This window comes from Empidonax traillii, unplaced genomic scaffold (genome assembly GCF_003031625.1).
Source record: "Empidonax traillii isolate 1590-97213 ecotype Southwest subspecies unplaced genomic scaffold, ASM303162v1 scaffold85:size1451899, whole genome shotgun sequence".
Classification (NCBI taxonomy): Eukaryota; Metazoa; Chordata; class Aves; order Passeriformes; family Tyrannidae; genus Empidonax; species Empidonax traillii.
In genome coordinates this window covers 359663-384981 of record NW_020955278.1, presented here as the reverse complement: position 1 = coordinate 384981, position 25319 = coordinate 359663, and the positions used below count along the sequence as shown (strand labels likewise).

At 40.6% G+C, this 25319-nt stretch overlaps 1 protein-coding gene across 6 annotated transcripts in view; it reads left to right on the top strand.

The window, feature by feature from the left end:
* Window positions 1-25319, top strand: part of ROBO1 (roundabout guidance receptor 1) — a 697339-nt gene that overhangs the window by 589551 nt on the left and 82469 nt on the right. For all 6 annotated transcript variants that reach the window (XM_027881207.1, XM_027881208.1, XM_027881210.1 and 3 more), the window contains one exon: window positions 23498-23618. In XM_027881207.1, coding sequence (XP_027737008.1) covers window positions 23498-23618 — 121 coding nt within the window. The remainder of the gene's footprint in view (window positions 1-23497; window positions 23619-25319) is intronic.

The window sequence follows — 25319 nt, the reverse complement described above, 5'->3', positions numbered from 1 at the left end:
TTGAGGAGAAATAAATGTGCATGTCTTTCAGGTTATAAACCAGTGAATGGAACAAATAAGAAGTGAGAGTTAGGGTATGGGCACAGCTATCTGTGATGGGGATTATAGAAACAGACCTTTTATTTAAGCACAGCTCTCCCAGCAGTGCCCAGTGTTAGCACAAGTGAGACTCAGTGTAGGCTCCTTAGTGCACACACGTCTGCTCTGTGCATCTGATGAAGAATTATCATCGAAAAGATTTTCTCTCAGCTCTTGAATGTGTTGTCTGTAAACAGTTTTCTCAGTGCACTGGACCTAAACATGATTATTCTCATGTGTGCTCTTTACACCACGGTATGAGAGCATGTGCTTGATGTGGCTAATCCCTCTCCATGTATTACAAACCGAGCGGGAATGACGGTCTTGCCCGTGAAGCAAATGCTTACCTTTCACTTAATTTATTGAATTGAAAAACAGTTATCAGGAGGACAGAGCAGAACTAGTGTGATTCTGTGCTCATCTAGGTAATTTTTCTCCTGGGATTACTGCCAAATCAAGAATCCCTCCTGTAATATATAGAACTGAAAAAGACTTCCTTATTGCAGTCCAGTGAAGAGCTCTAATTTCTCTCTCTGGGCAATGTAAAGCTCAAATGTATTTTTTAAATTTCTGAAGTGATCCATCTGCACTAGGAGAGGCTGTTTGATTCTCCTCTTGGAGCTGGGATGTGGTGGAGAAAGGAGATGCAAGGTTAGGCCTGTGAGTGAGAGAGAAGGTTGCTCACCAGGGTGGGGAAGTTCCTGGTTCCGTTTCCAGCCCCTCATGGTGTTGACACATTTGGCATCTCTGAAGGTCATAGACCTACTCATTGCTTGGAGTGAGGATCTAGGCCAGGGCTCCAGGCTTCTGGCTATCCTCACCTGGAACAGCTCTGCTCCCAGCCCCGTCAGTCTAGCCATCCTTTTTGCATGGCAGCGCAGTGTCATTAGGGCGTAGCCACATGTGTCACCCTGGTGCCAAAAGCTGTGAGTTTGCATTGCCTCGGGCTGAGGAGGAATTGCAATCAGTGCAGTTTCTGCTGACTGCTGTAATCACTAGGTTTGGTCTTCCCACATGTATCGCGTCTGGATGCAGTTGTGAGTACAATGACTTGCTCGGGCACTCACGGTAATCACAGTGAATATTGGCTGCTTGTAAGCCTGTGAATCCACTGTGCCTTCGTTCACTTCTCACCCATCTTCCTGCTGTACTCCAGAAACCTCCCACTGCTTCTCAAATGGTGTTCCCACTGCCTTCCTACCACACAACACTGCCATTAAGTTTTGACCTCATTCCCCATCCATTTCCTCCACCTCACAATGAGTTCTTGCATCCATCCAGCCTGTCTGGCTCTATCATCTGATTAGTGGTATCAGCTTGTGTGGAGGTACCAATTTGGAAGCTCGGATGAGCAAACTCTCCTGTGGTGTGCAGGGATGTAAAGGCATTCCCCGTCTGGCTCTGCTGTGGATGCAAATGTGTGCTGTGATCTGTGAGGGATGTGGCAGTGCCTGTCTGCGTTAGGCTTGCTCAGAGCCTCCCCGAAGGAGCTGCTCTGTCTTTGTGAATCCCAAATACTTGTATGGAAGGCGCTGACATCAGTAATCTAACCAGGATGTTGGGGGGCCTTTGAGCATATCTTTAGGCAAAAACTGGCAGTAATTACAGGCTCTCAGGAGCGCAGAGCGTTCAGAGAGGATTTTGCAGATCTCCCATCTAGACAGGGCAACCTCCATGTGCTTTTGGATTTGTCTCTCAATTTGTCTCGTATTTTAGAGGCAATGCCTGCATAATTGACTAAGCCTCAGTAAAATCAGGATGCAGTCAGAGTGCCTGTAATTATCAATACTTTCCCAGGGGAGAATGTATACACATCCTGCATAAGCTCCAGAGCAGACTGATGTTTGAGCCAGGTTTGGAGGTCAGAGTTTCACGGCTGCATCTGCCCCTGCCCCATGATCACTGGTAGCCCATGCTTCAGAAAGCTTCCTAATTGTTCACTTCAAGTCGTGGTGTAGGTGGCAGAAGAAAAAAGCTATGCGTTGAACATGAAATTTTAATAGGTAAAATCTTTTACATATACATGAAAAAGGATACTGGTACCTAAAGAAAAAAAATCCTTTGTAATTGAATACAAAAAGCAAAGCCTTTTCACGGAAACTCCGGTGCAGCACCGTGATTGCAATTTCCCCCTCTTTCGTATTAACTCTTATCTCTCATTTATCCTGAATCATCCTCATTTGATTTTTAAAAGAAAAAGCTTGAGAAGCGATTTATCTTTCCTTGTTCAAGTTTCTTAGCTTTAAAGATCAAAGTTAAAGGATGAATAATGCATACAGGTTTTCATTCCTTTTTTTTTGTGTGGCTGTCATGTGACATCAACAGTTTTGAATGACTTACACTCTTATTTTAGAAAGGTTGTAACTTAAAATTCTCAATTCCCATTTCATTTCCTGGCCCTTAAACAGTATCACAAATGCAGAGCATTTATGACATCTTACACAATGCTATTTTTACATGTGTGAGTGATGAAAATGTTTTTTTACAAAATGTGAAAACAAAGCCTCTGATCTGCTGTGACAGGAAAACCTCCTGAATTATACCATCCCGAGGAAGATGTTTTATTTATTTGCCCCAAATTTTTTTGTTAATGAATTGTCACAGAGAACTGCCTTCATTCTTCTTGGTGGAGACCAGTCATTGTGCTTTGGCTTGTTAAAAACTGCATAGGTGATGTGACCTCGATCATGGGAAGAAAGAAAAAAGAGATGGAAGATGTTGCTATGACTATCAGTTAGAAAGGAAAAGAAAGGGTTGAGTATATTGGAGGGAACAGTGGAAAAAGCAGAGATTAATTCCCTGTTTAGGAAGGGGGTCTTTCTTTCCAAAGTTAAATTGCAGTGGGAAACATTGCAACGGGGAGGTGAATCAAGAGAAGGAAAACCAAAAGTGATTGAATTTGTTGGTGTGTGCTGTGCGGAGTAACAGTCTCAACCCATAACAACAGCAGTGCTCCTGACAGAAACCATACTGTTATGGTGCCACTCCAAATTAATTCAAGATGTTTATCCTTATTTCTTTCTTCTCCATTCCTCTTTTCTGGCCTCCTCTCTTTTTCATTTATTTATCAGTTGTTAATCTCTAAACTACTTAGTTTCCCATAATTGTGTATTTTAGATACACAGCAAAAGGAAGCATGTTCTGGTATGGGATGTAATTCTGATGGTAACATTGTCTGTCCTAGGGAAAGCTGCATGAAGGATCATGGCCTGGGTGCACATCACACAAAGCAATGGGGGTGAGGGGAAGGTGCGGAGCAAGGACTTACAGTTCAGGGTTTTATTTCATTTTAATTGTTTTTCTTTTTTGGGGCAGATTAGAGGGCAAGCAGCAATTTCCTATATGGCCCTGGAGGGTTAGAAAGAGAAGTGTATTTTTTTTTTTCTGATTCACAATATGTATTTGCTGCCCGTCCCCCCAGCAATTTCCTTTCTTCTGAGTCCTTTTTCTTTATTCTATCTCTTTTTCTCACTCCCTGGGAGGGTTGGCTTCCCACTTCACCTCTCTTTTTCCTTCATCTCCTGATCCCTACAATGCTGGCTTCCTTGAGGATCAAGAGTAGTTTTTGTTAATGTTTTATGTTTCTTCTACTATTAAAATCGTTTCCCCTGGTGACAAAGCTGGAGCTGCTGTGAGTTAACTTGGCACCCCAGGGGGGAAAAAATGCAAAAGATTGTGAAAAATAATTTGGAACTACGCAGTTGTCCCAGAGGATAGTGAGAATGGCTCTCAGTCCTGCTGTTTCTCCCCCTTATTTTTTCCAAAATGTGACACTGTTTTTCTGTGTTCACACTTAAAGCTCTGTGTCAGGGTCCCTGTTGCTCCTGCTGAAATCTCTCTGCTCTGCTCTCCAGATTCCACAAATCTTTGTGTCTTCTGGATCATTTCTCCCCTGTTTGGTGTTCTGATCTTGGCATGTGCTCGTACTGTCCCCTGCCTTATCATCAGGACACCTTTCCCATCTCTCTCCTCAGTTCTGACTGCGTGCCTGCCTCTCCCCCTGCCATGTCTAAACCACTCCAGTTTCCACATCTGCACAACCACTCTGTTAAGACAAAGAGTTGCCAGGGTATCTTCCGACAACTGCTCTGCTGACGCTGCTCCTTCCCGTGTCATTTTTTTAGTTATCATAGGCTTATCCAAGCTCTTTTCATTGGTGCGTTAATCTTTCATTAGCATTTGTTGCATCGCTTTGTACGTTGTTTGTGGGGTTTTGGGCTGAGCCCTGAAACCCATTACCTCCTACAGAGGGCCATGCTCATCTTGGAAGGCTGTAAAAAAAATCTAATAGTCTGGGCTAACACAAAGAGGAGAAAACATCGGACAGACTTTGATTTTTGTATTCATTTTCCTCTTTCGCTTCTCCCATCCTACTTGGAGCCTTACCATGCTCACTTCATTTTTCAGGCTTAGCCCTTTGAAACAAAACTTCTCATCTCCACCACATCCACGAGTAGCTTCCGACCCTGACCACGGCCGTTAAACAGCGAGAGCTTGCGTTCCTCCAGGCGAGCACTGAAGCAAACGTGGATTGAAAACCCCAAACTATTACAAGATTCTCCCCTCACGGCCTTTGTTTCAGGTTTGCCCATGTAAAGAGAGCGCAGCTCTGCAGGCAGGCCTTGTCAGGCAGATGTGAGCTCGTTCAGCTCGCTCTCTGAGCCGACCAGGAGCCATATGGCAGCGGTTACTGTGGCGCCGAGCCTGAGCCAACAAGCCCTGCTGAGAGACAGGCTGGGCCGGCACGGCACGGTACTAATACGGCCACACAGCTTCTGCTGCACTGGGGGCAAGGCCAAAATGAGCCTGCCTCAGCTTTGGAGGCTCCACATGCCAAGCCAAACGGCCTGAAAATGCCCGTGTGGGCATCATTCCCTTCACTGTAGCTCAGCTGTCCCGAGTACTTGGTGGGCAAGATGATTCATCCATCTGCTGCGGGAACATGGCAAGGAAGAAGCCTGTTGGTCTGAAGTATTTGGGTCATAATCAGTGCCCAGCATTGCTCTAGTTGGTTTGAAGTGCTCATTATTAGCCCTGAAGCTTCTGGGCAAGGTTGCTGGGTAGGCTAAGACGTGCATTGGTTCATACTTGATGCAATGTGTCTTCTCGGCAGACATCTCCAGAGGATAACGTTGGTCTGTGGAATTAGGGGAAAGGGAAGGAGCATCATGACACAGGGTAAAAGGGTGGCCCAGTGTCAAACATCTGTGGACTGAGGAGAACACCAGGGCTTATGCTAGCTGTCACTAGATTTTGCATTTAGGACCAAACTGACCTCCTGTGTTCCCAAGAACATGCCTGGTAGTAGTGAAACCTACTGTGTGAGGTTATCAGATTTATTGACTGTGTTCACGCTAACTGAAAGTGCTGGAATTAAAAATCATCATAATTCAGCTTTAGATTGAATTAGATAAAAAGGCTCCCTGCGGTCAATAAACTGCTGGCTTTTTAAACCAAGTTATTGCTGATCATATTTGACCCTACAGATAACAGTATCTGTTCCTCCTAGTTTTTCTCACAACTTTCAAAAATGTTCTTTTGCATCAGGGATTCACTTTGCTTCAGCTGGTTTTGTCTTCTCACCACTTGAAAAGTTCAGTATTAGACATGCATAACTATGGTTTCTCACTATTGTTTCACCCAGCAGTAGGGAAAAGTACTTTAATGTGAAATAAGTATGTATTTTTCTACAGTCAGCTTTGTTTTACACCGATTTCTCTTTTCAATTATAAAAGTAAAGAAGATTGGAGTTCTTTTGCAGATACTCTGTAGACTTACTGGAATTTGAAAACTCCTCATTGAGTCAAAATTCACCACGGGTTTCTTTTGTCCCTAGTCATGAACTGATGACCTAGATAGTAAAAGAAAATAACTGCCTGCAGCAAACAGAGTATGTGTTAGATATCTTGAGTTTTGAGACATCCACAGGCCTAGACGTTAGACTATCAGGATTTTCTTGTTAAAACAGCTTATTGAGAGTTTTGAACCTCTGGGACCATCTGAAATTATAGAAATGGTGTCTGGGAAGCTTTTCTTTAAAAAATAATAAAAAGCCAGGTGGTTGGTATCTCAGAGTAGGTTACTTGAGCTCTGCAGGGCGTGTAGGACTTTATGATTTGGATGGTTAGGAGCAAAGGTGATTTATTATGCTGAGAAAGTAAATTCCTTGTTTTGTTTGGCTGACAGTCTCGTTGTTGGGGTTTTTTTGGATGGGCAAGAGAGATGAAAAAAGGATGTGGGAGGGAAATTATTTCTCCATTCATTTTATTCTCCTAATGAAAAAGAAACATTTTTGTTTGGTTAGTTTTTTTAAGCAGTCAGGAAAGGAGCCTTTGCTTATATTACAGACAATAAAGATGGAGATTGGGTTTATAAAGTTAATTCTTCTCTTCCCCTCCCTTCATCAGCTGCAGGGAAATCTTACATATAGAGTATGGACATCCTCCTCTAAGTTAAAAATCCCTTTCTGGGAACACTCTTCTCCCCACCCCCTTAGGGACTGCTGTGCTTTATACTTTCCCTGATTCCTCAGCATGAGCAGAAACAATGACAAGCAGAGCAATACTGGAAAAAATGAGGCTTTCAGAGGCTTTCATGAATCTGTCACACCGAACATGAGGACTCACCCAGGGAAGTGTGCCACCTGTGTACAGGCAGAAAACAGGTTTAGAGTAGAGTTCAGGCCACTGGATGTGGGACTTAAGATCCCTACAGGTCAAATGTGCAAAAAAAAAGCAGTACAAATCCTCTGCATTCCAAGGTTCTTTCACGCAGACTCCTGGACCTCTGAGCAGTTAACTTGATTTTTACTCTATTTATGTTTACTTTATAGTCATACAGAGGGATATTTGCATTAGTAAAGCATGAGAGACCTTTTAATACACAAATATCCTACAGAAATCAGAGTGTTATTTGTGGCAAGTCTGTAGGGTGAAGCAGAGCAACCCAGCTCCTCGCTGTGTTCATGGCTTTCCAAACACTGAAACCCTCTCCATTTGGGGGGAGGGAAAAAAAAAAAGTACATTTTTGTTCTTGAAAGTCTCCAGTGGACCTTATAAATTTGATTGTACTTGGCATTTTTGATATTCCTAGTCGCTTGCACACCACAGCAACCACATGTTGTCACTTAAAATCTAAATATCGGGTAACTGCTAACTGAGGCTTTATTGTGTATCATGCTTATTTTAGGAATTACTTTTGTAAAGCAAAAATGACACTAACTCTAAAAGCATGTTTAATAAAACCTCAACAATCTGTGTGCTGAGTTTGCACATATTATGTTCTCATAATCAAAAGAAAAATGTAGAATAAAAATAGTAGAGAAGAACGGTGCCCGTTTTTGGAGCCTTGAACAGATGTAAGTGATTAGAGCTTCTTGTTTGGTTTGCTTTGATTTTTTGGTCTACTTTTTGAAAGTTCTGTCAACTTCACTTTTGCTTATTTCACTTTGTTTGGATAGTTTTGCCTTACTGAGTTTCCTGTGATGCTTCTGGATATATGAAAAGTCTAGTCCAAATCACAGCACTTCAGAAATAATAATTTTTCAGTTCTTGGGTTTCCTCAACCCAACAGAGTACTTCTCTCTCTCTCCAGGTAATAATATACTCACAATTACTTGCTGCCAAGTTTAGATGTTCACCACGTGCAGCAGTGCGGGACTAGCACACACATTGCAGGGTGTTATTCCAGACTCCTGTGTAATATTATGCAGGACCAAGTCTGCCTTCTTATGGTTGTCCTCCTTAAAAGGGAAAGAAAGAAAGAAAGAAAAAAGCTGCTTTCTTTCTTTTTCTAGCTGTAAAATAATTCTTGCTAATAATCATGCTACACTGAGCAATTAATTGATTTTTTTTTTTTTATCCTCCTGAAAAAGCGTTGTCTGACAAGAATCTGTTTGGCAAGTGGTCACATAAAGATCGTTCTTTTATTTAAAATGGAAGTGTGGGTGGTTAGTTATACTTGGATCTATTTATACTCTTATTATTTTTTCTAACTCAGCAGCTTTGCTTTTGCCTCTGTCTGCTGCTGTTGTCAGTTGTCTGCTTGCCTCTGTGAGGCCTCCTGGTTCTGGCTGCACGGGGAAAGAGTAAATTACACAGAGATAGAGGGGGGAAAGTGAATCAGTTTAAGAGTGAAAAAAAACCACTAATTTTTCAGGGAAAATAAACCATGAGAAAAGTAAAATGCTTTCCTGGTGCGTATCTTGAAATATTTCTAGTGCCACATGGAATTTATTGAATTTTGAAACTAGCCATGGAGATATGTATGCTTAAGTAACTTTCCCTTCCCTCACAAAATGTGTAGTTTACTTCCTTGACCAAAATGATGGTGGATCAAGATCAAATCGCTGTAATTTTGTGGAGGTTTTGCATCACTGTTTTTCAGAGTGTCTGTGCCATTCAGAATGGTCAGGTTTTTGAAAGATGTTGACATGATGGCTTGGACTTCTCTCCACCGTGCCACACATTTCAGACTCTGCTGATCTCACTCTCGAGGTCTGAATATATGAAATCATTTGTCTCTTAGGACTTCTTTGAACTCTGGTGCCCAGTTTGAACATTTCTCTTGGAGTAAGACCCGATGCAAATCAAATAGGGAAAAAATTGCTTGTTCAGGGTAAAGTGTTACCACAGGAGCTGCAGGTGCCTGATGGAAGCAATTTCATGGTGCACGGTATGTATTCCAGAAATGAGTGGTCCTGCTCTCTGGCAGACCTGTACACTGCATAGAATTAAAGATCTGCTTTTACCATAAGGCTATACAGTCATTGCAACACAATTTCTAAGCAGTGTGCTTCAAAACATTTTCCTACAGAGAAAATTATTGTGCAGTAAAGGAAAGATTGCCTTGAGGTAGAAAGTCGGCCAGCTAAGCAAAGCAGATTGCTTGGGCTGCTGCAATCTTCCTGTGCCATTTTGGGCAAGCCTTGAAGTTGTTCAGTTCTTCTTATTCAGCGTTTTCACGAGTTGTGGGACTGAATTCATACATGGGAAGCAGCCTGACACTGTTGCAACAAAGGTGTGTTATGCCATGTAGCCAAAGTGCAAAGTGTTATTGCATCCTAAGTCATAAAGAGGCTCTGTTTTTGGAAGGCAAAACAGTAGAGTTATATCTCCGCTTTCATATTCAGGCCATGTTCCAGGCTGGGTTCTTGTGGTGGTATAATACTTGCAGGATCTATCCCAGCTACAAATGCTCAGAGATTTTCTGTGATTTTAAAGAAAACCTCTCATTATCATTCAAGTTATATGCTGAAGCGTTACAGTGGTTTGAAGATTATTGTCCCATGTATTCAAGGATCTCAAGAGGTTTTTAATAAACTAGGAATGTTTGTATAGAAGGCACTTTGCATGACTATAATCCTGGGAAGTTTTCATTCACAGTGACTGTGGTTAGAGTGTTTCACTCAAGTGCACTTTGCACACATCCTGAACTCTCGGTGTGAAAGTCTGGCATTGCTGAAATCAGTGTGAGTATTTACCACTGTCTTTCCTGAGACTAATGTTTCACCCTCTCCAAGAAAGTATGTAGTGGAATTTATAGCAAGAGAAAAGCCTCTTGTTTGATTTGCTAAACAAGTTGATGTTCTTCACCTTTTTGTTGCAAGTGTTTTTACTGCTTCACCTCGTGTTTTTATTGGCTTGTTTGTCATTAAGGTACTTAAGGTATTCCAGTTGGAGGTTTGTGGACATATGCCATATTGATTCTCAATTTTTGTTCTAATGAGACTTTCTGCAAAGAAAATTCACCTGTTATCTGTCTTGCCAATATCTTTTGCGTTGTCATTCTCAAATATTAGAAGTGCAACTGGAGGTGACAGCTGTTACTCTGCTTTTGTTATCTAAAAGTGAAGGCTTTGGTGGTGTGAGAGGTCGTCTGTTGTATCTGTTATTCTTGAGGTTAATAAGTGTAGGTTGTGGTTGTAACAGGTTTTTCAGCAGGAGGAGAAACCTTAACTTCAGCAATCTGAACGTTTTAAGTAGGACATGGGCAGATCCCTTTTAAAATTTGCAAAATTAAGAGCAGCTGGAGCAACCAGAGTAAATCAACCTGTAAGCCTGCTTTGCTAGTTATTTCCAAGTCAGAAAGAGAAGGTGATATTTTAAAATGTTCACTTTTAGGATTTCAACTGTAGTGAAGCTTGCTCTCCCTACTTTAGCCATCTCAACAAAGGCCATTTCTTCTGCTGCTATGAATAAAAAGTTCAAGAAAAAGGCAGTGCTTCATCTTTGTAACACAGACATTTCTTAGACTGCAGTGCCGGTTTTACTGTGCTGCTCTGTCAGTGAGTCTCAAATTCACCTTGAAGGATCACCCCCAGGGATGCCAGCTGAACCTCTGACCCTTCTATTCTGGCTGTCACCAGGGTTAACACATCATTACAGCTTGTGATGTCTGGGATACCTGTGCTCTTGGAGCCTTTATCAACCTACACTGTTTCACACAACTTAAACAGAGATCTGTCTCTCGTTGCTTTTTCACAGGAATATGTTTGTTGATTTTTGAGAATGAGTTGTATTTCTTCCTAATTTTGCGTTGAAATAGATGTGATATTTTAAAACTTACAGACATATCTCTGTTTTTCCTAAACAGCTAAACCAGTAACTATTGACTATAGACAAAAATAAAAGATGAGGGAGCATTTTCTATTAAAATTTGAAAGTTTGCACGTTCATACCTGAACTGTTGCTTACAATACCACATTGCTACACAGTGCAAAAAAAAAATTATGGTGACAGATAAAAAGACAACATATTAAGCATTGGTTTTGTGGGATAACTTCTAGCTACTGAGAGGTTAAGGCATTTTTGTTAATTTGGAATTTTCTTGCCGAGGTACCATGTTGGATAATCAACTCGTTATAATTAAAATGGAATTTGGTTTGCTAACCTGAGAAATGCTTTTTTTCAAATACTTTTCTTGTCTGTGGCACTGATATGTAGCCAAGGGAACTCTTTTTATAAGAGAAGCCTGTTAACACAGTTTTTCCACATATGTATTAAAATACTGTTTTAATATATTGTGCACTAAAGGTTGGACTCGATGGTTTTAACAATTCAGTGATCCCAAATGCACTCTTAGTAGATAGAGTTCTTTACTTTTTCCCAAGATTGTCCTCTGATAAAACACGTAGGCCATTTGGTTGGCCAGACCTGCTTCTGGATGCTGTTAGTGGCCATCAGTTTTGTGTTCATGAAATAATGAAACCAAGAGATATCAGAATCAGTTCATTCTAGCTCCTGTATTGTTTCAGAGGACTTCCACATATTCTCATTGGGGGGAATCAACACCACTAATGTTGAAAAGTCTTAAAAGGTAAAGATGACCTATTTATTCTGGTACACTGGAGAATGCCGATGGAATTTTTGTTCCTGCTGATAGAGATTACTTTTAATCCCAAGCAGCCCACAGTCTACTAGTTTTTACTTTTGTATTGGTTCCTTCTTGCTTGTTACAAAATGCAGTCCTTAAAAATAAGTCTACACGCATTACACCTAGGCACCTATCTGCAGGATTCAAATGATATGCAAATGATATGCAAATCTACCCATTGTTCACATTCAGCTGAGCGAGCTTAGATGATACTGGGACAGGGTTGTATGCACTTTTGTCCTCTCTATAAACACTTTGAATAGTCTTTTAGGTAGCAAGCCTTAAAGCACTCCTTTCAGTTAGATTTATCTTTTAGGTAACCAGTCTTAAATCACTCCTTTCAATTAGATTTATGTCATTTTCCTTCTCTGAGGCTCGTCTGGAAAGTTTTAATAGCATAACAATTAGGCTAACTCCAGTTAGGTGTGATCCAATGGTTTTTTCCCTGTGGAACTGTTTGAAGAGTAGTTGACAGTGCCACAAAAGAAGTTTCTGAGGAGGAAAAATATTGTTTATTTAACCACATAATTGTACAGAAAAAGGAACACTCCAAGCCACTCTAATATCTGTGTGCCTGTCTGACTCATTGAGCATATGAAATTTCTTTCCATTGGAATTCCATATGGATACCTTCTTTCTTCCACATCCACACTTAATGAGCTTTTGGTCTCATTAATTCCCTCTTCCTGATTTGGTTTTTGCCTCCTCTTATGTCTCAAGAACAGAGCTGCTGTTTGGGCTACAGGCATGTTGAAAAGTTAACCGTTAAGATCATATAAACTAATACCTTTGTGGGAAATTTCCAGGCAATTCTTCTATGAAATTAGTTTGCTGTGTGAGCAGAATGAGCCTGGGTCGAAATCTAACACATTGTTAAAGGTAATTCTAAATACAGCAAAGATATTTTAATGTTCAGTGCATCAAAAGGCCTGCATGCCAGCTTGTTCTTTGCAGACATGTTTGAAAGCATCAGAGTCATATCAGTAATTACAGCATGTATGCTTCAGTTCTCATGGGTCTTGAACAAAATTTTGACTCTAATAGGATTTTTCCAGAACTTCATATTCAGATATTTAAGGATATTTAAGCATTTTTCTGTAATATAGTAGAAATACGCATGTTATATTCTACCAAACATTTCTTGCCAAATCTTAGATCTGGAAAAACATTTAGTATGTCATTGCAATCCACTGAAAGTGAGTCTCATTAAAGGATAACACTAGTTAAGATGTTATGGCACTTTGGTCAATTATGGAACTATTTGAAAGGTGAAGAGAATCATCAGAACACTTTTTTTCCCCCCTCTTCATCAAACATTCACTGAAATTATTACTTTTCTGGTCATGGTTGACTTCCATTTTCATTAGAATTTGACTTTCTTTTTATTTCAAAAGTCAACAACATGGCTGTCTAAGAAAAACTCTTTGTGAAACACATGAAGGATAGTCCCTAATAGTATAATGGCCAGTCTTCGCGAACGAAGAACCGGGGAAGGTCTTTCCACCTTCCAGCCTGCGCATTGGATTTTTTAGGTGAGACACAGTGTGCGCGGAACTGAGCCCACCCTTTAATCCTGAGGTTCATCTGCCGGGGCCAGGCGAGCTTGGATGGTGGCAGCGAGGTCCTCAGGACGTAGATGGATTGCCTTACGGGCTAACGAGCTCCATCTGCCCGGGGAGGGGCCCCGACCGGGAATCGAACCCGGGCCTCGGTGGTGACAGCGCCGCGTCCTTAACCACTAGACCACCAGGGGCTCCCTCCCTAATAGTATAGTGCAAAGTACAATGCATACCTCATGAAGTCTTAAGTTAGCTGAATGTTTCTTTTTGTATTTATCATACTGGAGGAATTTTAGAACTCTTCCGCCTTATTTTTAGAGTTTGAAAACCACTTTGGGAGTCTTCCACAAAAAAATGAATTTTCAAGGGTAGCAAGTATCAATTATTTAGCTTTTCTGGACATAAATAAGTGAAAAGAGTGGATCTATGTGCTCTAGGATGAACAAGGGTCGTCTTTACTGTTAACAAAATTTTCTGTAAAGTTATACCTTGGTGCAGACATCAGGGTAACGGTGTGACCTCCTGTAATTTGTTTACATATTGATAAGTGGTTGATCCTGTTAATGTTTGTGTTGGAAAAGGAGGCAAGAAGACTCAGGAAGCTTATAGATAAGGTCTTTTGTTGGCATAAATGCTATCAAGGTAGTCCCTTAAATACTGTCTTCCATGCCTGGTATTCTTTAGTGTGTTTCTGCATCATTCTCTTTACCACACAGAGTCTAAAATATTTCTCCTATAAGTACTTGTATATGTTTTGGACACTGATTGGATTCATAGATTGTTTCAGGAGAGGTGAGTTCAGACCTTGGTGAGGCTTCAGCAGGGGGGAGGCTCTTCCCTGTCCCGTTTGCAGATGGTCCCTGCTGGGTCAGGATGGCCCTGGGTGCATTGCAGGCCGTGGGCTACGGGCAGCACCTTTGGTCAGCATTCAGGACCAGGTTTGCAAACTGGAATTGCAAACTCAACTACCTGGACAATATGTCAATATGTGTCAATATGTCCATCTGATAGGCAGAAGTGTTGACTACCCCACACCTTCCCGAGCAGCAAAGGACTCCTGGGAATGCAAATACAGGTTTTAACTTCCTGCCACTGTCATAAAAAAGCTAATTCATACCAAGCAAACTAAAATCTGATCAGGTAACACTTTAGGTTTTTTGTAAAGATAACTTCTCACTCATTATGTGTTTTTTACACCGCTCACACAGAGAGGTCAGAGCTTCTTATTTATATTAGGATAGAACTAATTTAAAAATGGGCAGGCACACAGACACAAGATGAAACAGAAGAAGTGTGGAGTAATTTCAGTTTCTCTGCCACTTTTCCAAGCCTGTTCCACCAATAACAAACATCAGAAAACAGGAGACACTAATTTCCACAGAACCTGGCCAGCTAGGCTGTAGTTTGCTTTGCTTTGTAAATACAAATGGGGAAAGTCGAGCAGCTATCATTTCCAGTGTTGAGAACAGTTTTTCCCCCCTTCCCCCCTTCCAACCATATTTCTCTCTCCACCTTTTCCATTGGTGCAGTTCACCAAACCCTTTCAGCAACAACAAAAATTGTGCCAGGAGTTTAAACCCTCTGTGGCAGCTGAGAAGAAACTGCTGCAAAGGAAGCAATTATCCCAGCAGGGCTCCAGAGCCCCCCTGAATGGCTCGGGCAGCCCCCCAGCCGTGAGCAGGCAAGGCAAGGCGAGAGGCACCGCTTTTCAAGCTTCAGTCTCTTCATTCTCTCTGGCTTTTCACAGGGCAGCCACTTCCATTTACACCCTGAGCGATGGGCGGGTCGCTGCTCCAAAGGCAAGGGCCGAGTGGGAAGAGCCCAACTGGTAGATAGCCTGTTCCTGCTGCCCCTGGAGCCGTGTTTCCCAGTGGCCAGCCTTGCAGTAGCCCACAAACAACAACTGAGTGAGGGTACCATAGTCCAAGGATGGCAGTGGGAAACATGAGCAGTATGTACAGAGAATGGGAACAGTGTACGCTTTGTTCTGCTTGACTGCAACCTGTGCTGGCTTATTTTATGAGGGAAAGAGACTCCAAGGAGCTCCTGGCTTCACTGTCTGCTGCTAAAGATCAGCTTGTACTGTGTTTTCCCCCGTGGCATCAGAGGGCTGAACATTTGTGAACGGACTCGAGATCTGCGGGTCATTCACTGCCTGTTGAGTCTCTCTGGAGGATCCAAAGTTGAGCGCAGAAGTAATGATGCTTGGGCTTCTGTGTGAGCTGGGGCAATTGGGGGATTTGATCTTTACCTCTCTGTGGCTACATTCTCCTTATTCTTTGTAAGTTTAAATTCTAGCATCTTCCGAGCAGGAGCCTTTCTGTAGCTGTAAGGTCTAGCCCAGTTGATTTTTCAGTGTTTCTTCAATAAAAATGAAGGTTACACTCAGATTTGCTTGTGATTGCCTATGACTGCAGGCTTTTGCCTCAGTCCTATAACACAAGGCTTGTGAGCAGACCACAGAAAATACAAGGAAATCAGTGATTTATGATTTGCATGTGCCGCAGTCACAAGAGCTGCAGTGATTGTTGATGGAAGGGTGAAATTATGGCAGGTTAATATATGACTTTTGTGTTTAACTGTTCATGAAAAATGATCATTGTGGTGCATGTGTTCCTTTTTTTGACAGTGTTACACAAATGATTTGAAATTTTTAATGTTTTCACAACTTTGTATGACCAGCATAGTCCTCCTATAAGAGTTCCACTAGGCTTAGGCTCAGTCAGAGATAAATGCAATAGAAACTTAACACAGATTTATATGCTCCTTTTGCAGCGTGGTCTCATTTCCATGGCATGTCATCTTGGTCGAAAGTCAGAAAGTCAGTAGGGTTTTAGTTATGTTAGAAAACACTTTATATTTTTTCAAGGTTAGTTTTGCAGAATATTTGTTTATTCATAGTGTTTACTTGACGGGACCAACACTTCTTTGGAAGCAAATTTGATTATAAAGTTTTGAAAGAAAATGTTTTGAACGAGAAGTCCAATCTGTCTCAAAATTTAAAACTGTCAAAACACAAACTTGGAAAAGTATGAAAGAATCCGCTGCGTTTTTGTCACCTGTGACTAATTTCATTTGCTTGGTTTGGTTCTCTGTTTGTGTTCTCTGCCATAAAGAGCTCAGGTTTAGCCCCAGAGGAACACAGAAACTCAGTTCCTCCCTTGGGAAGCTGCTGTGCCAGCTCCAGGGAGGAAAGCTTTCACAGGCAATTTAGTGCAGGAAGTGCAGCAGTCACGGGAAGGATCCGGGAGCGATCCGGGAGCCTGTGATTTGCATCCCCTTCAGCAGTGGGCAGCCAGTCTCAGAGGGGATGTGCCTTCTCCTCGAGACAAGTGGGAGTCTGAGCCAAAACTGCCGCATCTCAGAAGGTCACTGGATGACTGAAGCCACAGCTGAAAAGGATGACCTGCTGCACAGACCATGCCAAGAGAAAAGTTTTGAATAATTCATTTCTATTTCTTGTCCTCTGTTCGCAAACTGTGAGGGTTTCGTTGTTGTTTCACAGTTGTACTTTTAACTCTAGGAGAACCTGGGGTTTGCACGTTGAAAGCCTTTCATTTTCTCGTGGGAGCTCATGGTAAGAGAAGACCTGTGAACTTCTACTTCAGATCTCTTGGTAACTCGAGTCCTGTCAGAACAGTTCCCTGTAGAAGACCCTATATAGGGACCTTGTAAAAGCTCACATTTTAGAGCGGTCACTGGGAGGGATCTGCACTCTGAAAAATGTCTTTCTTCAGATCACAAGTTTTGGTGAAGTTTTATCTATCCGTGCTTCTGAGCTTTGAAGTTGCAAGTTAGGACTCTGCAGTTGAAGGCTCAGGCTCTGCACAGCTCCTCTTTCCTTAGCGGAAAGCAGGAAATTTCCTCCTGATGAAATACACCCCATGATACGCAGTTGTCTTAAATCCATGTCGTTCTGACAGCCTCAACCCCAGCCTTAGAAAGGTAAGACAACGTTGGTTAATGCCTACAATGACTGTTGGGAACTGAAATCACCCCAAATCGGCGGCAGAGTCCGTACCCCCCGATATGACGTGGTAGTTGTACTCCTCCCTCCACTCCTGGTGCTGCCTGCAGGGTTTAGGAGTGCTCTGCACCGTGCAGAGTTACTGCATAGTTGGGTCTGGTGTAAATGGGCCCTTGTGCTCTCTGGAGACCTGAAATGAAACCACCCTTGGCCTCATCCATGGTGACTTTTTAACACAGCCCCTCAGAGTGACCTTGGCTGGTGTTTTGCAGTGTGGGCACTCTCAGTGGGAAACGGGCTGCTCAAATTCCTCTGGAGATTTGGGTTATGTAGTTTCTTTTATGGTTACCAGGTAGGATTTTTAAATATGTTTTAAAAAAATGTGTGGTTTGTTGGTATTATTTTTCCATACTGCATTTGTGATTCTTTAGGTAACATAATTAAAAACTGAGAGATTTTGTGTGGCCGATTAACCCTGGCTGGTCTGAGACTCTATCCTTGGAGGTGTGTAAATAACACAGTACTGGTGATGCTTAAAAGAAAACTCCTGTGGAACTGGTAGCTCAGATCATCCGACTTGCTAAAGGGGAGAGAAATGAAGACATGCAAGACACTTGAGTTCAGTTCAAGTTCACTTTTATTTCTGATTTCAATCACTGATTGCAGTGAAAGCTACGTATGCGCTGGTGCATCCAGGGCAGACTCATACACGGGGTTAAATCTGCAGTTTTACAGAAATGCCATAGTTGTCATTACAAACATGTCACTCCTACGCTGGGCCTTCTTTGGGTGTTGCACAAAGATTACTAGTTCCATATATCTTTTAGTAACCCATGGAATGATACTATGTGTTACCTGTTGGTTGAGTTTAGTGCATTTTCTGTACTCAGTAAATAACACTGTGAAAAACAGTTTCTGAGGTGTTGGGTGTCTTTTTTTTTTTTTTTTTTTTTTTTTTTTAAGGTCTTTGCAGAGCAGATTTAAGGCTATGAAGATAGTTGTCACATACTTCAGTTATGGGATTTTAATCTTGGTTTGTAATAGGAAAGGAAGTATTACATACTAAATTTTGTATTGTAGCTGTGAAAGCTTTTCGGGGGAAATATTTTACTGGTTCATATATTGTCATATAAACATAACTGTCTGTTCAGAAATTAGTTCTGACTAATGTGAGCCAGTATGGGTTATTTTGAATTAAATCTTCCTTTGTGATTAACAAAAGCCCAATGTTTGTAGAAAGTAAGTTTGGGGTCATTACAATTTTAAAACTTTTGAGAATTGTGTATGCTGAGGTATGGATTTTCCTTTTCTGAGTTTGATTTATGACATTTTGCGTATATCTTGGCTGTTTCCATGATCGTGTTGGGTGAAGTATCAAACACATATGGAAATTCTGATATTTGATGCCTTGTGATAATGGCAAGGGCTGAATAACTCTCAGCTGCCTCTGAAGTCACCAAGCAATTCAAGACACAGATAACCCTTAATCCTTTGTAGATATCCATCATCTTATGGTTACAACCATTAATAATGAGGCCATAAAAGTGAGAAAGGGAGTCTTAAGAGCGAACTCGAATCTGATTCTGACTCTGATGTATCCTATCTGGATTGGCAGGGGTGCCAGAAGCAGCAGCTTGGATCCATTGTCATTTTATCTACCTTAAAAGCTCTTTCTTTTCACATAAAGCAATCTCCTATGCGTTCTGTACCTTCCTTTGGACTCTACCTCTAGGCCTATCAGTATTGCGAGACTGTTTTGTTGGTCTGGGTGGTAGAGGGGAACAATTGACTTGCACTTTGTCATGACAGATTTACAGCACAGGAAGACCACTTGAAAGAATGTTTCAGACTACTTTCAAATAGAATTTTTTGTGTGTTTGATCTGGAGGAGGCAACATGTACCTTCCTGGGGTCCCAGAGAATGGAACGGAAGGCAGGACGGACTCCTCTGTCTGAGCTTTGAAGTTAAACAAGAACAAACTTTAATCATTGGTAAAGACCTGTTCCAAACATGTTTTGATGTCTAGCCTCTGATATTTAAGCGTGCTATAATAGATAGGGAAGACTACATGGGATTCACAAAGCTTAGAACGAAATACAAGTTTTGAAACAAAAATTTAAGGAAGTCATTTATACTCTTTTTTTGTTCAACTTTGTGGAAACTGCAAAGTTGTCTTCTGTTGCTGACGTTCTGTGCTTTCACACTCTATGCTGCAAGTCATTTTGTGGATATTTTGGGGTGCTAGACCACATAAAGGAAAACGAGAAATCTCCTTGTTTCTTAACTAAGAATTAAAAGCTACATTTTACCTGGTGACACTATTAATTACAATCGCCTGTACTTGCCTTGTTCAACTGTTTTATTGTCATTTATAATTAGGTAATTTGCTTTTAAAGCAAAGACCATGTCTGACAGGTTAATATCACATGCCCATCACTCTCCATTTAAATAAAACGGGTTGTCATGTATGCTGTATTACGGAAGACTGAAATAGATGAAATTTGTGGTATCATATATGCAGAAACAATGACTATACAAACATGTCAATATTTCATTCTTTAGTCCAAATTTCATTTTCCTTTGGATCAAAGTTTGCTTTGGAGTCATTTTGCAATAGAACAGATTTCATTTCTTAAACAGAACTAAACTAGGAGCTAAAGGAAAGCTTAAAAAAAAAATGTCTGTCACCTTTATATTTGGACTTCCCAACCATTTCTCTCATTACTTCATTCTGTCTCATATTTCATAGCACATTTCTGTGAAAAGTAAATGAATCACCCACATATATAAAAATATTTCTTAACACAGACAGATGGGTATGGATTTATACATGCAGAAATTTACACGCATATACACAACACACATAGGTATATAAAATATGGTCTTAGAATAAGAATAAATGTGTGTACAGCTATACTGAATACTTGGTATGTTGTAGAACCCTTGGGTAAGTTTTTATGGATTTGATTTATTGGCTGACTGAGTTGATTCATTATTTGTATATGATTTTTTGCTGCTGGGTGGCCATAATTTACAATTCTGGACCTAGTTAACTCTGTGGGTGCCTAGAGATTCCTGTATGAACATCTCCAACTATTGTTTAAAGAGATAAATGAAGTGGACTTGCTTGAATGAGCAATTTACTCATGAGGAGCAAAATATGGTCAGGCAGGCAGGTCATAGATAATAGCTTTCAATAAGTCTCTGTAAGTCACCATACTATCATACATTCTCTTAATGTGCAGACGATAATCCATACGTGTTACAGGCAACTGAGGATCATTTGTGATCGCAATCTTTTCCTCTTATTAGAATTCAGTGCTTTTTTTCTTGTATTATCTCTACTTGCGAAGCCCTGATGGATCTGCTGGTAGGCACAGAACAGAACAAAACCCTGAGAAGGTGTGAAAAGTCAAGAAGTGGCCTGGCTTCATTTCCGTAGAAATGAAACGGGACACGCACTTTCAGACCTGGACTGAAAGCTTTGGCAGTTTAGTAGAGCGATTTCTTTTCCCATGACACACAGTATCTCCCAGAGCAGGGTAATAAAACTGCTTGCTGTATGTTGTTTACTGGGAAGAAGGGGCTTATCTTTGTATTCAAGAGGGTGACAACTCTTCTGGAGTTTTGGGGTGTAATGGTGCCCTGCCTATCCCTTTTCCAAACCACTGTACCATTTGCTATGAAGTCCAGCTGGTGTATGCTGAGGCAGGGGCAAAAATATGAGAAGAGCCAAAGCACTCAGATTAAAATGCCTTCATTAACTGTTAAGTGTCCACAGACTATAATTCAAATTCGCAGGATTTCAGATACTGTGCCCAAAGGTGATTGGAGTCTTTACTGCTCTAAATGCTGGAGATGAACTGGACATACCGAATATGAACTTAGTAAGACAAAGAAATGTAGCAGTGTTTCTGTATGTATTCCTACCAGATTTCACACGGATGTGTTTCACTGTGTCCTTTCTGACTCAGACTTGTTGGTCTGCAATCCGTAGGTGTCTCTGGGGTTTCCTATTGCGAGGAAAAGTGGCAAACACTGCACACAGGCAACGTCAGTTTGTCATAGCTGCAGTTTTCATTTGCATTGTCTCATTAATAAACAGAAGGGCTTGATCAGTTTTTCCAAGAGGGTGGGTACTTAATTGTTAAAATTTAATGAAAAACTTTAGTAGTTACCCACCGCCCACCAGCGGAAGTTTGCTTATTTCTAGCCATCTGTGGCTGCTCCAGTTACAGACGTGTAATTCCACATCCAATTGTGGTACATTTTATGGTAGCTGTGTAATTCATCACAATTCCATGTGGCATAACCATCACTGGAGCTCAAGTTCTGAACATTTCTTACATTTTAAGGAAAACAACCAAACAAACAGAAGATCGGCAAAAGAAAACCCTTTACAAATGCGTTCAGAATTCCATCTTGGAAGCTCAGCTTGCTTCAGTAGGTGTGTCACATCTTAGGAAGTCTGCCTTAACATCCATAAGGGAATGTTACCTCTGCCTCTTCTTTCTTATATAAATCTCAAATAACTTGGAAGACAAGCAGCTTTCAATGATTTTTTTAGTCGTTCATATGCTTCTGTTTTAATGCTGCTTGTCTCATCTATGCTTTGAAGAGAGTCCTGTGGTGATTCCCACAAGAAATTCCTAGGATAGCTTTTACTGGAGGTTACAATTTGTGCAAGATAAGCAATTGTGTCATATTGTAATGGATTTGAATGGGATTTTGTTACATGATGCAATAACAGAGAAGCACAAATGCTACTGAATGTCAGTAGGACTTGGAGGACATATGAAAATCACTGCTTTCAGTTTACATGGGTTTGAAATCATCAGATGAGTTGGTAAATTCCTGTGATATGCAAATACGTTTCTTTGTTAAATCCAGGGTATTCATTGTTGATACACATGAAAAGTATGTATTTCTGCGTGTGATTTGGATATACAAATACCACAAGTGAAAGTCTTTCTAAAGCTGTTTTTTTAAAATGTTTTGCATAGATTAATTGGAAAACAAATCACTTTCAGTGATTACTTTCAGTAATAATTATAGACAGACTCCTGGTTATATTTTACATTCTCTTCTCCTGCTTACCAGTTCAGGCAGTCAGCAGTCTGAAAGTTCACGAAGATTCTTGAAAAATGTGTATTTGCAGGTCACCTTTGTTGTTTTTTTTTTTTCATCCTTCAAATCCCCATTGAAATTTCAGCATTGCTGGTTTCCTGGATGCTAAAGGACAATCTCTTCTGTTCTCAAGCAGCGAGTGCCAAAGGCAGCGGAATGAAATTTGTATGCAGCGCTGTCTGCGTTGCACGTGCGCGTTCATTTATCTCAATAACCGACTGTCATCTCTCTGCGCCCACATCTTACAGTGATAATAAGAGCCCAGCGCTGCTCAAGATGTCAGATTTTCGGGGATAGATTTCTAGCTGCAGGCAGCTCCGGCTAAATGCCTCATCTTGAGAACACTCTCGTCCTTGTCACTGACCACATCAGACCCTTTCATGTAGCTGCCTATGTGGCTTTTATTTGTTGTGGACTTCCACCCCTGCCTGGAACTGCAAGTGATTTGACTCGTAAGCATATGTTCACTTCAAAATGTAGTTAATGTAATTAAGGAACATTTTTGTGTGTTGAAGTAACGTATTCAGCTGCCTCTACAAATTTTGCTGCGTTTTGGTGAACTTTGAAACTTGTTCAACCCTTCGGTCAATGAAATGGGAGAATAAATAGTTTAAGAGGAAGATCAGATCTTTTCGTATGCATTTAATAGGTATTTTTATATAAGATTATAAGATTTGGAATCACAAAGGGTAAGTATGTTTTCTGATTTGTGGGTTATTTGTATTCTGTTATCTTACAAAAACTGAATCCAAAATTAAGAGCAGAATGTTATTCATTTCCCAGTAAGAATTTAATTGCTTCTGCCCATCTGCTTATCAGCCTTTAAAATTACCAATTTAAAGGTGAAAGAACTAAAGAATGAAGAATTTCCTTCACTTCCTTAAGAAATGAAAAGCAAAACAAACACAAGATTCATAAATAATAATGAGCACAACCAGCAGTAGGATAGCGTACACCTATTTCTTGTCAAGAAAAAGTGATTGCAGCACTTGATGTGAAAATGAGATTTATGTCCAGTAGTAATTTTTACTCTCCACCTGATTGTATCAGTACATAGGAAGGGATTGTAGGTTTTCTGGCCAACAAGCATTTAACAGGCTGTTGAACAACCAATATTACATTATGCAGAATGAAAAAAAAAAAAAAAAAAGAGTAATAGGGGTCCAAATCTGAGAGGTTTTAAAATGCTGATATAAAATTAAGAGGCCTTTTTTTGGATGAGAGAAAGAAGTTGGGCTAATAGGGTTTTTTCACTTTTTTTTTTTGGTATGATTTGAAAAATCACTGATGATTCGTTTCGTTTCATTATCGGTAACAAAATATTTTTCAAGTTAATATTCTTATGTCACTAATTCATATTAAGGTATTTTTATCATCTTTGATTTGTCCTAGATCAGAGGAGGAAAGCTTATGATCACATACACAAGAAAGAATGATGCTGGAAAATATGTCTGTGTTGGAACAAATATGGTGGGAGAACGTGAAAGTGAAGTTGCGGAGCTCACTGTTTTAGGTAAGAATTCCTCCTTTAAGGCTTTGTTGATGGAAATGTCCAACTTTCATTTTTCCTAGTAAGCCTTTTATTAAGGGTCATTCTCATCTATTGAAAATATTGAAAATGTTTTTAGTCACGGTTGTGTTCTAGCAAATAGGAGACAGTTAATGGCTCTTCAGTCCACCTGGAACTATTTTTTCTATCAGAAGACGCTTTCATATTTAGTTCTCAAACTGAAAATAATTCCAGTGTCCACTGACTGGATCAGTATTGTAAAATAATAGCAAAACAAAACATTCAGAAGCAGATCTTAACGTTTCCATCTTGCTGAAGAAAATCAGAAGTAGTCTTAAGTTTCTATTTTAAACAATTATTCTTTCATTTGTAGTTGTGTGTACTGAGTACAACAGATCTGCTTATTCAAGTGATCCAAATGATAGTTCCTCTGAGCATCAAAAAATATGTTTTCATTTAAGATAACTGAGCTTAGCTGAAAACTACATTTTTTGCTGCTGTTGCAGAAGCAAAGCTGTGACTCCAAATGCAATCTCAGAGTTCCTTCAGCATGGGAAAAGTCACTCATGTTCACTGCAGATGCATCTTTGGTAGTTTTCATTCAAATATGTCCCATTTTACATTAAAATAGGGGAAGTTTGAAGTAGCTTAATTGTTTCTGGAAAATAAATAGGTGTTTTATCAGCAGTGGGTGAGAATATCCGAGGCATGGTTCATAGCACACTGGTTTCCACCACAGTGCTGCTGCAGCAGTAGCAGTCCTGGCTCTTTTTTTGTTGTTGTTGTTTCTCAGGATGCTGAAGTTGTGCCAGGGGAGGTTTAGGCTGGATATTAGAAAAAGGTTCTTCACCCAGAGTGTGGTTGGCACACGCTCCTCAGAAAAGCAGTCACAGCCTGACAGAGTTCAAGAAGCATTTGAATGATACTCCCAGGCCCATGGGGAGTGTCCCATGCAGGGCTAAGAGTTGGACTCAATGATCCTTGTGGGTCTCTTCCAATTCAGCATATTCTGTGATGTTGTGACTCCTTTTGTTGTTTGGTTTCTGATTTTGTGAATTTTCTTTTTTTTTTTAGTTCATGTTTAATAGCTGTCCTGTCAGTCTTTGGCACTTTTATCTGTCTTCACTACTTTGTAGGAGTTAGAACTCAGGCAACTTTAGGACTTATTCAGAGTTCCATGTGAAGCAGGGGTTTCCATATTAAAAAGGAGTTTTCATGCCATCTTGAAGTAGTTCAAACTGAATATCCAAGCAAGATAGTAGTGTGTAAGCTCTGGGATCAACTGCACTGTTTTGGGTTTGGTTTATAAAGGCTTCTGAAGCCCTTTTGGAGGAAGTTTGTTGTCAAATAGACTTACAGAACTTTCAAACAAAATCTAAAATTGAAAATAAGTTGTAGTTACATGAGTGAAGTCCTGGCACCAGGCTCCTGTGTAACTGTACCAGTTAATAGCTCATCACTAACCTACTACCAGCCAGGGAATCACGGCATGGACTCTTGGGTAACCTGGGCTGGAAAAATAGTCCTCTTGCTAAAAACACCCATAAGAGGGGAGGCATTGCAGGCAGAAGTCTGCCTGGCTTTTTCTTTATCTCATGTTCCCCTCAAGCATATTTTTGATTTTCAACCTGGGGAAACTAGTGAGGTTTTGTTTTCAAACAGGACAGTAAAGCTTTGAATGTCTTACCAGTCTGTGTCTAGAAA